This window comes from Scylla paramamosain, chromosome 31 (genome assembly GCF_035594125.1).
Source record: "Scylla paramamosain isolate STU-SP2022 chromosome 31, ASM3559412v1, whole genome shotgun sequence".
NCBI classification, from domain to species: Eukaryota; Metazoa; Arthropoda; class Malacostraca; order Decapoda; family Portunidae; genus Scylla; species Scylla paramamosain.
This window is the reverse complement of record NC_087181.1, coordinates 11,321,317-11,334,297: the sequence shown is the minus strand read 5'-3', so window position 1 is coordinate 11,334,297 and position 12,981 is coordinate 11,321,317. Positions and strand designations below refer to the sequence as shown.

Here is a 12,981-nt window from a genome sequence, read left to right as displayed (position 1 = left end):
GATTCAGTAAAATTTCAGTTCAGCTACACCATTCTAACTGATATGCAGAGAAGTACAGGCAGTGTGGAAAATAACAATATCAGTCAATAACCTAACTTAACCCAACTAAACTTAACAAGCTAACCTAACAGTATCAGTCAATAACTTGACCTAACCCAACCAAACTTAATACAGTAAAGAGCCACTTACAGAGTCAATGAGGACAGATGCCGATGGGGAGTCTGTGTGGGCGTTGGACCTCCTGAAGTCTATCCTGACCTTGTAGTGCTTGCCAGCCTCCAGGCAGACTGGTGGGAAGAGCTTCACGTGGCGGCGACCTGCAGGGAGAGAGGAGGGAAGTGTTACTATTCTGATAAAAGTGACTCACTGGATTCACTCTCAGTTCAATGAATTTACAGAAACTTAAGGTGTTATTCCTCTAGCAGTGAACAGGATTCTCTCAGTCTTCTTCTCCATAGTTTACTGGATTCCCTGCAACTCTGAATCTAATTCTTCTATCAGTGAACAGGATTCTAGTATTCTGTTCCTTTCTCAGATGCCGGTTAGCATGTTTGGGTAAACAGCTGGCTGGTTGGATGAAAAGAGTCTATCTATATAATAGGGTAAGGTTTCCTAATAAAGAACATGACACAAGGTATCTATACACATACATTTACATTAACAACATTTTCTTTAACACCTCTGCTTCTATGCATTAAAAAATAATATGTAGGAAAAGTTTTGCATGGATGAAATTCATTTAAACCTGACCTAACCTAAAAATAATGTGCAAAATAAAGATAAACTTTACAAGGATAAAATTAATATCTGTCAGCAGTGATGAAAGAAAACTTGGGAGGGGCAGAGTCTTACTGTCGGGCAGGTTGATCACCATCTGGTCGTCAGTGGGCCGAGTGTTGGCACAGGGGCCGTTGGGGTCCAGAGGGCCGGGGCGCTCAATAGTTACCATCACATTCTCCCAGTTGCCTCGGAACTGTGGGTGTGGGAGGCTGTCAGTGTATTGGAGGCTCATGGCAAAATTCATAGGCAAAAGTTCAGTAATGTGATATTCAGAGTAAGATGCACATTAAAAACTTAAGCTTTTTAAACCTTTTAAGAGCTTATCAATAACATCAACAATAAAAAGATCACAGCAAGAAAATTCTGACAATCTGCATTATACCTTAACAATAACAGTAAAAACAGCACAGTAACAAAGTTGTGACATTCTGCTGAACAGCTGGCCAGTAATATGACCAGTAAAACTCAGGCTACTGGATTCAAGAGGTTAAAAATACCATCAAGAATAACAATAACAAGAGAGGGCAACAAACCTGTGGCTCGTAGCGGATCACAAAGTCATAGTCCATGCTGGTCTCGATGTTCTCAATGTCAAACTCGAGGTAGGATCCTTCAAACACCCGCATGAAGCCCAGCCCCGTCCAGGTGGCTTCCCGTCCGTCCAGTGCCCTCATCACCACCTGGCAGTTCTGTGAGGTGGCAACAGTGTTACAGAAGTATCAAAGACTTGCAGAGTGTTCATGGGAGTTTGCTGAGTGATGGATGTGTGAGATTTTAGGTATACTTTTGGTGGTGAAACTTAAGAATGGTCACTGATGAGGCCTGTGAGTCAAATTTTGATAGGGGGGGTGTTTACTAGGGTTTAAGGTTAAGTTTATGAACAATCACGGTTTTGTAGGCATTGCTAAAAACTTTAATTAAGGAAAACTTACTAAATGATGGTAAAGTTTTTAAAAGTTTAAGAAAATTTATCCAGGATTAACCTTAATATTAATAGTTTTAGAAAGACACTAATAAACATTACATAGCTTACTCAGATGAAACTTATTAGAGAGTAGTTATCTCTCACTATACAAACCACACATTAGTCACACACACTCAAAACTTAAATGTTAAAAAATATGGCTCACTCCATAATTTTTTCACTAAGTATCTAGGCAAATATTTTTAGCTACGTCAACAAATGATTAGTTCCCTGAGCACCACAGCACAATGGAAGCTGCAATTCCACACTGCATCTGTTTATTTCATGATTTAGTTTAGCCTTACAAATTCATACCACTTAGGATTGTAAAATATTTTCTGTGTTTCTGTGTAAGGGTTATTTACATGAGTAAAAAATATAAAATATAAAATAAATAAATAAATAAATAAAGTCTTAGAACATCAGAATATAAGAAAACAGGACAGTGCAAGACTGCTAATAGTATAGAGGTATAAAAAAAAATATATAAATAAATAAATAAACAAATAGTGTTAGAAGGTTATAACGCAAGAAAAGAGGAGACTGCAAAAGGCTGACTGACCTACACCAGGCAGCTCCTCAGTGAACAGATAAGTGAACACAAGTCAGCCAGGCAAGTTAGCACCACCACCACCACCACCATGACCACCACCACTACCCCCACCAGCACCACCATCATGAAGAGAGGCAATACCTACTCTTCCACTTGATATGTTAGCCAGGCAAGTTGTCAACACCACACCACACCACCACCCCCACCACCAGGCCCCTACCAAGAGAGGCAATACCTACTCTTCCGCCGGCTGATCTGATGCCAAACAGACTTGCTTCCTCACAATAAAGCTGCAATGGAGGGCTTGTTACTTTATGCTGTCATCTCTGCTTTGTCAATGAGGCTTTTTTTATGTGTACTACTCCATTCCTTATTTTCATAGTGATACAATAGACAATCACCAAACAACTATACATTTATTAATCACAATGTCTCAATAAAAATAGGTCCAACCAATTTACTTCCCTCTCTTCTTTGCACACTAAGCTCCCCTCCTTACCATCAGCTGCTAATTCAAATATGTGTGTTATGCATCAACTCTGGCACCCTGCACATCATATATTCAGAATAACAATATTTGAGTTTCTATTTTATCTGTTGTATGATCTAAATTCCTTCATGTTTTGTGTATAGGGAAGAAACTTAAATACACACACACACACACACACACACACACACACACACACACACACACACACACACACACAAACCTTTCTTTCCATACATGCAAGTTCAGCTAATTCCTTCCCACGCTCTTGTAATAATTTCAATCCTCCTTTTCATTCCCCTAAATTCCTATGGCTTAAATCCTGCCACATTGATAGGGCCAGGGCTCACCACTTACCTCTGAGCCTCGGGCAAGTTCAGCTTCATAAGTGAGGTAGTCCAGAGCAGCCACATAGTAACCCTCCTCCGGCATGTCACACCTACGGCCGGACACATGAGGGCGGCACCTGTGTGGAGAGTAAATTTGGGTGTTACATTAGGTTGCAAGGTGGCTATGCAATGATTTATCAGTATTAGTGAGTCATGAATTTTTGAAGATGTAAGTAACAGAATTTCGTCCTTTTCTTGATTCACGAAAGTTGAATATATACTTATGAATCAAAATCTCAAGAAACTTACTTTAGAAATAATGATAAATGCCTGAAATCAAACTCTATCATGAGCATCTCCTTATGGGAAGACTCAACAAGCATCTGGTATAGCCAGATAAAATTTTATATCTATCCCAATTTATAACTTTACAAATAGTATGGAATGCAAGTTATCTATAAACCAAACTCATGTAACACTGATGACCGAAGATGACCCAACTCACTTGCACTGTCCATTCAGTACATCACAGTTGTTGTCCAGGGCACCGCCAGGGTCACAGTTGCAGGGCTGGCAGCCGTCAGGGTGCTCTGAGAGGCCATAGTGCTGTGGCAGACACTGGTTGCAGTCACGGCCAATCACGAAACGCTTGCAGGCACACTCACCACTGATGACATTGCAGCCTTCATTGTTGATGGTGCCCAGAGTGTTGCAGGTGCAGGCTGGAATGCCCAGGAAGATTAGACCTCAATTCCACCTTTTTAGATATAGGAAATGATTTTAAGTGTGTGTGTGAGTGCGTGGTGCCTTATCTGGGCTACCGCTAAAGGATTGCTGGCTTGATACAGTGGGAGTATGCACACTTTGGGAGCCAAGGAGTCCTCTGGCTCACAAGTTTCAATCTTGGCCATGGCCTGAGGGTAGGAAGGGCATCCACTTGGGATAACAGTTCCCAAATGGTAAATCAAAAGTCCTTTGTTAGGAGACACCACCTTACCCCTGATAAACTAGTGAAATTGGACGTAAAACCAAAAAAGAAAAAAGGATAGATACTTAGAGGGGCTAGGAATGTGAATGATATGTGTATGTTTGTGTAATGTTTTGTCTGGGCTGTTGTATGGTATTGCTGACCTGGTAAATAGATAAATATTAAGAAAATACACTTCTATATGCCTTAAAAGAACATACTGGCTGGCTAATGTTTAAGGCTGGACTGGCTGGCTAATGTTTAAGGCTGCTTGAAAATTAACACTAGCAAGTTGGATTGTAAGCAACCACAAGGGAGAGAGGAAGAGGAAGTGCAAGTTAGGCTGAAAATTTAATGAACATGTAAGAGAATATGAGTGAGGAGAAGCACAATAAAGGTGTCTTGGTGAAAGGAAAGCTCATGTCACAACCACTCTCAAACACTAGCTACTAAATCAATGAGGTAATACCGCAGTACACTACTATGTTATATGTGAGGCCAGCAACACTTCACAGCACTCAGTTAAGGAACTCATCACCACAAAGGCTTACATTTCCTTGGCCACTCAGATCTGGGTTGACTTAAATAATCCTCGGTCATCTCTGCAAGAAGGCAAAAAAGTGGAGCACATCCTATCAAGACAAAGAATAGCGAAGTGTTTGTATACAAGTGACACAGCTTTGCTCATCAGATGAATAAGTATGAACATTATAAGCTAAAGGGGATATACCTGAAACAGACATACAGTGCCAAGAGTTGCCTATAGGATGAGTAACAGAGAATGTGAGTCTCAATGAACATAAAACAGAGTGCCAACTAAGAGATGCCTCACTCTGACATACCTGAGATGCCTACAGGATGAGCAGCACAGTACACAACAGCCTGAAGTGGAAATAAAACAGAATGCCAAGCAAGACACCTTACCCTGGCACCCTTCAGGATTTTCTGAGGAGAAGTTCCAGTAGCCAGCCTTGCAGCGGTCACACTTGAGGCCATCCACGTTGGTCTTGCAGTGGCAGCGACCTGCCAGCAGCCCAGCTACAGGGTCTGACCGGGAGTCACAGATGGCGTTGTCCACTGAGCCTCGGGAATCACAGTTACATGCTGAGGGAAGTGTTGGTAAACTTAGCATCCAGGAATGCTTCTTTTATAGTTAATGAGACACGATACAAAGTAACTTCTGGGCATTAAGGAAGTTTTATTTGTTACTTTCATGCATCACAAATACTGGGTGAGGGAAATGTTAGTAAACTGAACACCCAGAAATGTTTATTGTGTGGTTAATGAGATGAACCACAAAAGAAAGAACTACTTGTGGGTATTAAGAAGATTTATCAGTTATTTTAATGCTTCACAAATACTGGGTGAGGAAAGAGTTGGTAAACTGAACACCCACGAATGCCTCTTGTGTGGCTAATGAGATGAACTACAAAGCAACTCCTACTTGGCATTAAGGAAAGAAGTCTTATCAGTTATTTTGACAAATACTGGCATGAGACTCACGCTGGCAGATCTCAGAATCATACAGCTCCCTGTCTGGGTCCTGATAGTAGTAAGGGATGCACTCCTCACAGTTCCTGCCCTGAGTGTTGTGGGCACAGTCATCACACACGCCACCGGACACAAAGCCAGTCGCCTCATACACTTGCGGGTCAAAGTGGCACATTGCCGCGTGGTTGTTGCAGTTGCACCCTGTAAAGTGAGGAAATGAATAAGAGGTACTGTTGGTCTTTTCCTTATGTGTTTAGGGTAAAAGCCACAAAAAGGCTGAGAAAATAATGTTTAATTGCCAGTGTCCTAAAAGTTTGAAAAAGGTTTTAAAAGATTATAAAGGATTTAAAAGGCTAAATAAATAATCCTGTTTAATTGTTTAATTGCCACTCTCATAAACATTAAGTAGAAAAGGTTCTAAAAAGATTCTAGATGCCTGGTTCTAAAGATCTAATGCTTCAGCAGTAAAAATGTTTCTACAAAAAGGCCAAGAAAATAGCTTGTTTCAATGCCAGTCTCCTAAATATTAAGCAGGAAAGTCTTAAAAAAATTCTAGATGCTTGATGCTTCAAAAGTGAAAAAGCCTCTTGGGAAGTTCACCACAACACAAATACAAGACACTGCTCCTCTTACCTACTCTTACAGGCACTCCACCCAAGCACAACACAACACAACACAACAGCACTCCTTACTCTTGCAAGCATTGGACTCCTTGCCGACGGCTGGTCTCCAGGGCAAGTCATTGTAGAAGTCCTCACAGTGCTCACAGTTGAGTCCCTTGGTGTTGTGTGTGCACTCGCAGCGGCCGTGCACCATGCCGGGCTTGTCCTCCACGCCGGGCAGTGGGAGGCAGCGGGAGGCGTGGCCGTAGCAGGAGCAGGAGCCTCTCACCACCATATCATAGATGGCATAGTAGTATTTCTCCTGTAGCAGTTGTGAGGGATGGAAGGAGTTTATATTTCAGATTTATAATAATGGTAATGACTGATACTCACACACACACACACACACACACACATACACACAAACACACACACAGTAATTAGATCAAAACTGGAAACTAAATTAATATTCCAAATTTATAATAAAGACAGATGGAATAACTACACTTTTAAGGGCCTAGTACCTTCAACTGGTAATTTTCTTATATCATCTTAGCCTAGAAACTCCTCTTACAAATAAAAGAAGAGAAAAACAGATAACCAAGACCAAGCAAAGACACAAAAATACACCTTGATTCCCAGCCGGCTGTCAAGAAGCTGGTCTCCGAGGGTGTGCAGCTTGGTGAAGTTAACTCTGAGGTTGGTGATCTTGAGCAAGTTCTGGACCTCATCACTGTATGGGTTGTCAATGTGGATGTTGGGCGGCAGGACTCGGAAGATGACCTGTGAGGGAAAGGGAGTGGTGTGTAAGGTATGGTGAGGTTAATGAGACAAATACAAAACAATACAGAGCTTGGAGTGTAATGTATGAGGGAAGGAAGTGGTTGTGAGGTATGGTGAGATTACTGAGGCGAATACAGGGTTCAGAAGATAACCTGTAAGGTAAGGTAAGTGTTTGTTAGGTATAGTAAAGTTGTACCTATCTATCTATCTATACCAGGCTAAGAATACAACCTCTTTATTCCCTGCATGTCATAAGAGGCAACTAAAAGGGATAGAATGAAGAGACTAAGAACCCTATTCTCTATATCTAAACGAGAAAAGTTACAAACATACATACATATACCAAAGTTGTCTCTCCCAAAAATTAATTAGCCAAGATAGAGTTAATGTGGCAAGTACAAAGATCCTTCTTCTCCTGCTCTGCACACTCACCTCTCCCTCAGTGGAAGGCTCGACAGCAGAGTAACGAGACTCACACACCACGTCATTAATGGAGGTGGGCACTCCTTTCTTCACTCCTGGGAAGGCGTCATTGCAGTCATAGGCAAAGTAGCGATACACCTGTGAGGGAGGGAAAGGTTAAGTCTCCAGATATTTGTAGGTATTACTGTACTATGTGTGTGAAGGGATGCAGAACTGGGTTTTGAAGTGTTTTGGAGTTGTATCTCAATGACTTTTGGTGGACTTGTGGAAGTTTTGCCAAACTGATAGAGAAATATCAGATGCATTTTGTATGGCAACAGTCCTTCTTTTATTGAAGTCTTGCCAAGTAAATGATAAACAAAAATGTAAAATGTAGCAGTTGTTTGATACTGTTATGTTTAATTTCATAAGCTGTTGTCTTATAAAGTGCAAGAATTAACTACCTTCCAAGTCTTTCAAGTCAAATAAACAAACATAAGAGCACCCATCACAAAACCAGAGTCCATTTCAAGTCTTGCCCAGAAAATAACAAAAAGTAAAAATAGAAATATCACAGTACAGGAATTAACTACTACCAAGAGTAACCAAATAAACAGACAAACATATAAGCACCATCACAGGGCCAGAGAGCATTACCTTCCAAGTCTTGCCAAAGTCGAAGGACCTCTCGATGAGCATGGCAGCGGGACGGAAGGTGCGGAAGGTGAGGATGAGATGAGTGAAGTGGAACTCAGCCTCCAAGTCCAGCTGGATACTCGCCATCTCCAGTCCATTCTCACTCTGCCACCATGACCGCTGCCTTGTCCTGGGGAGAGAGAGAGGAAAAGGTAATATTACTGGTCACCCTCACTATATGCTTTTATCTCATGTTCCTTCACATTCCAACAGCTTAGTAAATTGTGTTCCACTGCCCCATTTGTCTCAAATTCATTCACAATTTCATTCCTCTAACTATAACCATCCTTTTTTTATATGGCGAACTGTGTCTTGCAAATCTCTATATTTCTAACCTAATATAGCAAAAGTGATCCACCAGCTTACTAGATTGCATTACATTACCTCACATGACTCAGATTCATTCAGTCTCATTCCTCTAACTATATCCATCCTTTTTTTTAATCATATGATGAATCGTGTCCTGCAAGTCTACATTCCTAACCAAACATAGCATAAGTGATCCACCAGCTTAACTTAGCTTAACCCCCTTGATCCTCATGTGATTCAAGGGGGACACACTCACCTTGGGTCAAACCTGTACACAATGTTGGAGATCTTATGGGAGTAGCGAGGGTTGCCATCCCACTGGGGGCGGGAGTCACACCAGAAGCACTTCTTGCGGTCCTTTAGATGGGACACAATGCAGTATCGCTCCTGTTGGGGTGAAGGAAAACTGATGAAGTGTGTGTGTGTTTTGAAGCATCCTTTATTGAATCAATCAGTTCCTCTTTTCTTGTACCTCTCCTTCTATCCCTCTCTGTTCCCAACCACTCACTCATCCTTCTGCTAAGTCTGCTATTCAATCAGTCAGTTCCTCTATCCTTCTCTTTATTCCCAAGCATTTACTTATCCTCATGTTAAGTCTGCTATTCAACCAATCCTTCCCTCTCTCTACCTCTCCTATCTCTCTCTCTGTATCCCTTTCCCTTCTATCTTTCTCTCGTTCTCTTGGTAAGTCTTTTTCTCCATCTCTTTCTCTCTGTTCCCAAGCATTCACTGACCCTCTTGTTAAGTCTTTCTTCCCCTCTATTTCTCTCTCAGTCCCCAAGTATTCAGTACCCTTCCACTAACTCCACTATTTGATCAGTCCCTCCATCCCTTGTTAAGTCTACTATTCAATCAACTCCTCTCTCTCTCTCTCTCTCTCTCTCTCTCTCTCTCTCTCTCTCTCTCTCTCTCTCTCTCTCTCTCTCTCTCTCTCTCTCTCCACCCCCCAAGCCCCCACTCACCCTCCTGTTCAGCCCACAGGTGGAGGTGGCAGCCAAGCTGCTCTCTCGCCCAATGAGCAGGTTACCAGTGGCTGGATAACAAGAGCTCTGGTCACAGGGGTGCGTCTCCCGGCCATATCCTGCAACACACACACACACACACACACACACACACACACACACACACAAGGAAGAGTGGTTAGTATAGGAATATGATAGTTTGATTAATCTAGTGTATATATTGTAGATTTGTGAATGAAACTATATCTATGTACTTATATTAATACTATTTTGATGGTGAATAGTTTTTGATTGTGAAAATACAGCTAATTAATGGATCTTGTTTTATTATTCAGTATAGGCAAAAGGTTGATATATTTTGAACTCTTGCTTAATTAATGCATTCTTATTTCTGTGATCTAGTGAAAATTAACTGAAATTATATTCTTACATGAATAAAAAAAAAAAAAAAAACTGACAAAGTTACATGAATAAAAAGAATAAAAAGTTACTAATATTGACAATAACTTGAAAATTACTTCTTATAATGTTGAATTAGTTAAAAGTAAGTTAAAAACGAGTTATAAAGTAATACCAAATAGATTATAGTAATAGATGACACATAACAAATTATACACACTTACAATTAATACATGAGAACATTAGAGTGTTGTGTAAGAAGAGCATGCAACTATTTCACCCTAACTGCATTCTTTCTGCCAGCATGCCAGAGAGAATGTCCCAAGCAGGAGGTTACAATGACAGTGGAGTGATGGATGTGGTGGCATGCAGTCACTCCATCACTCCTTTCTTCTCACAAACCAGTAGAGTGCATAGATAAAAAGGCATTAAGTCATTCCACTGCATGCCAAAAAATGATGAAATAAAATAAATAAATGAAGATAAATAGAAAAGGGTAAAAAAAATAATGACATTTACTCCAAAACAAATAAAAAAAGAGGAAAAAAGGAAAAGAAAAAGGAAAACAAATACTGTCATTCCACTGCAGAAAAGAAAAAAACTAATAATTGACTAGCGACAGAAAACAATACATAAGTCATTCCATTCCATGCCATACAAATGAACTAATCATTTCACATTAAGCAGTAAATCATTCCATTGCAGACAAGAAGCACCAAGATTTTCAAGAGCCACTAATAGTTATACAATAGGAGAGAGAGAGAGAGAGAGAGAGAGAGAGAGAGAGAGAGAGAGAGAGAGAGAGAGAGAGAGAGAGAGAGAGAGAGAGAGAGAGAGAGAGAGAGAGAGTTATTAGCAAGTTAAAAAAAAAAAACTTTAACTTGGATAAAGGCCTTGAACACACACACACACACACACACACACACACACACACACACACACACACACACACGAGAGCTAAACTGGTACACATGCAGGTAGAAAACGTACATAAGCCTCATATGCACATACTTACACACACATGTACATGAAGATATTGCTCATCAATACCTAAAATAAGTGTGTGTGTGTGTGTGTGTGTGTGTGTGTGTGTGTGTGTGTGTGTGTGTGTGTGTGTGTGTGTGTTTTTCCAAGTTTAGCCATTATGCTTTCTATATACTATTTTAGAATGCTTACTAACTTAACCTAGTTTAATCTAACCTAACTTAGCCTTACCTAACTTAATCTAACCCAACAAAAGCTAACCTAACTTAACCTAACTTGATCTAACCTAACTTGACCTGAAATAACATAAGCTAACGTAACCTGCCCTAACTTAACGTAACCTGACCTAACCTAACCTAATTTAATCTAACGTGACCTAATGTAACCAAACCTAATCAGTATCTGAAGAGAGGAACGTCAAGTGAACGCTAAGTAAACGCTGTGTTGAACGCCCTGTGACTAGAACGTGTGTCCCAATATAGTGATAGAGGGAGGGAGCCACGCCTCTCTCTCTCTCTCTCTCTCTCTCTCTCTCTCTCTCTCTCTCTCTCTCTCTCTCTCCGGCTGTCTGTCTCATATATTTCCGTATGAAAATTAGTGAGTCACAGAGAGAGAGAGAGAGAGAGAGAGAGAGAGAGAGAGAGAGAGAGAGAGAGAGAGAGAGGCGTGGGTTTAAGAGGACAATAAGGGTGTGGGTGGAAACACGTGTTAGGAGGGATTCTCTCTCTCTCTCTCTCTCTCTCTCTCTCTCTCTCTCTCTCTCTCTCTCTCTCTCACATCATGAAGCCATTAGAAGACCTTAACAACCAAACCGGAAGTGGCTTAGCATGTGTTCTTAAATATGTACCAAGGACACACACACACACACACACACACACACACACACACACACACACACACACACACACACACAGTCCAATTTTTTAGCTATTTTTTTTCCCTCGTCTAATTTAATCCAACAGGTAAAGGAAGAAAGAAAGAGGAGGAGGAGGAAGGAAATTACTATATTGGACTCTCTCTCTCTCTCTCTCTCTCTCTCTCTCTCTCTCTCTCTCTCTCTCTCTCTCTTTCTTACCTGGTGATCCCGTCAACCGCATCTGTCTACCACCACCACCATCACCACTCGTGTTAAGTCACCTACACCACCAATCCATGTTAATTACCACACCTCACCACACCTGTGTTTAGTCACCACACCCACGCGGACAGTGTTAGGTCACCACACCCTACACCCTACCACACCATCCTGGGTTAATGATGATAGTGAACACAAGACTACGGGATTATAGTGATGTCGTTAACGTTTATAGTGATTTCGTTACTTCATCACCACCACCACCACCACCAACGTAAGAGTTAATTAAATCACTCCAAAATGTTTCTACAGTGTTAATCATAGTTCTACTGTTCTTTGGCTTTATTCTCCATTTTCAAGCACAGATAGGAGAGAGAGAGACGGACAGACTGACGAAGTGAATATTGTAATGCTTATGTTCCTGTCCCGTCTCTCTCTTAATTTCAACATTTCTAGCATTCCCGTTTCCGTCTCAGGCATAGACAGGAGAGGTGGATATACTGACGGGTTCTAATTTAAGTTCTGTCCGGTTTCTCTCTGTCACCAGCTGTCGCACGGCCGCTGCTCTGACGCCCACGCTAAGCTCCGTGCCTTGAGCTGTTGTTATCGCTGTAGTTGACGAGGGTAAAGAAGTCCAGTTACCTGATAAGAGAGCGTGTTTCTCGCGTCATTTTTGCGGAGTACGGAGAAATGCCGCAGAAAGAGTGACGGAGAAAAGTGCGTAGCTGTTTCAGGTTCGCGAAAATGCGCAGGTATTGTTTGCGAAAAGTACGTACGTAATGCTGCTGCAAAACTTACGCCAGGAAACAGTACGTGCCTGTCAAGTTTACAGATGATACAGAAAAAAAAAAAAAAAAAAAAAAAAAAAAAAAATATATATATATATATATATATATATATATATATATGATAAAAAAAAAGGCAGTGAAATTATGAATGAATCACGGATGTCAAATTTCTGTGAGGAAAAAAGAAAAATCGATGAGAAAAAATGAAAATACAACATACATCGTCGTAAAAACATGCCTAAGAGAACGTTGTTGCATTATATGGACAGCGCAACGCAGATAAAAAAAAAAAAATCAAAAACTCTTCTTTAATACCACGTTACATTGGCGACAGCTCAAGACACCCGGCTGGCGTCAGGAAGCAGCGGCGCGCACCTCCACCTGCCCGCCACCAGGTTATGGATTAGTGG

At 41.0% G+C, this 12,981-nt stretch overlaps 1 protein-coding gene across 9 annotated transcripts in view; it reads right to left on the bottom strand.

The window, feature by feature from the left end:
* Positions 1-12,981, bottom strand: part of LOC135116489 (laminin subunit beta-1-like) — a 38,148-nt gene that overhangs the window by 11,857 nt on the left and 13,310 nt on the right. For 5 of the 9 annotated variants that reach the window (XR_010276357.1, XM_064033978.1, XM_064033977.1 and 2 more), the window contains 15 exons: positions 9,326-9,444; positions 8,620-8,750; positions 8,016-8,184; positions 7,389-7,517; positions 6,804-6,956; positions 6,264-6,495; positions 5,584-5,772; positions 5,005-5,184; positions 4,632-4,682; positions 3,619-3,835; positions 3,142-3,250; positions 2,537-2,587; positions 1,314-1,469; positions 853-973; positions 190-317 (listed from right to left, as the gene is read on the bottom strand). Coding sequence is in view for 8 of the 9 variants with exons in the window: in XM_064033978.1 (XP_063890048.1) it covers positions 190-317; positions 853-973; positions 1,314-1,469; positions 2,537-2,587; positions 3,142-3,250; positions 3,619-3,835; positions 4,632-4,682; positions 5,005-5,184; positions 5,584-5,772; positions 6,264-6,495; positions 6,804-6,956; positions 7,389-7,517; positions 8,016-8,184; positions 8,620-8,750; positions 9,326-9,444 (2,135 nt within the window). In the remaining variant the exon portion in view is untranslated. The remainder of the gene's footprint in view (positions 1-189; positions 318-852; positions 974-1,313; positions 1,470-2,536; positions 2,588-3,141; positions 3,251-3,618; positions 3,836-4,631; positions 4,683-5,004; positions 5,185-5,583; positions 5,773-6,263; positions 6,496-6,803; positions 6,957-7,388; positions 7,518-8,015; positions 8,185-8,619; positions 8,751-9,325; positions 9,445-12,981) is intronic. The other 4 variants (XM_064033982.1, XM_064033983.1, XM_064033981.1 and 1 more) reach the window with 3 other exon arrangements.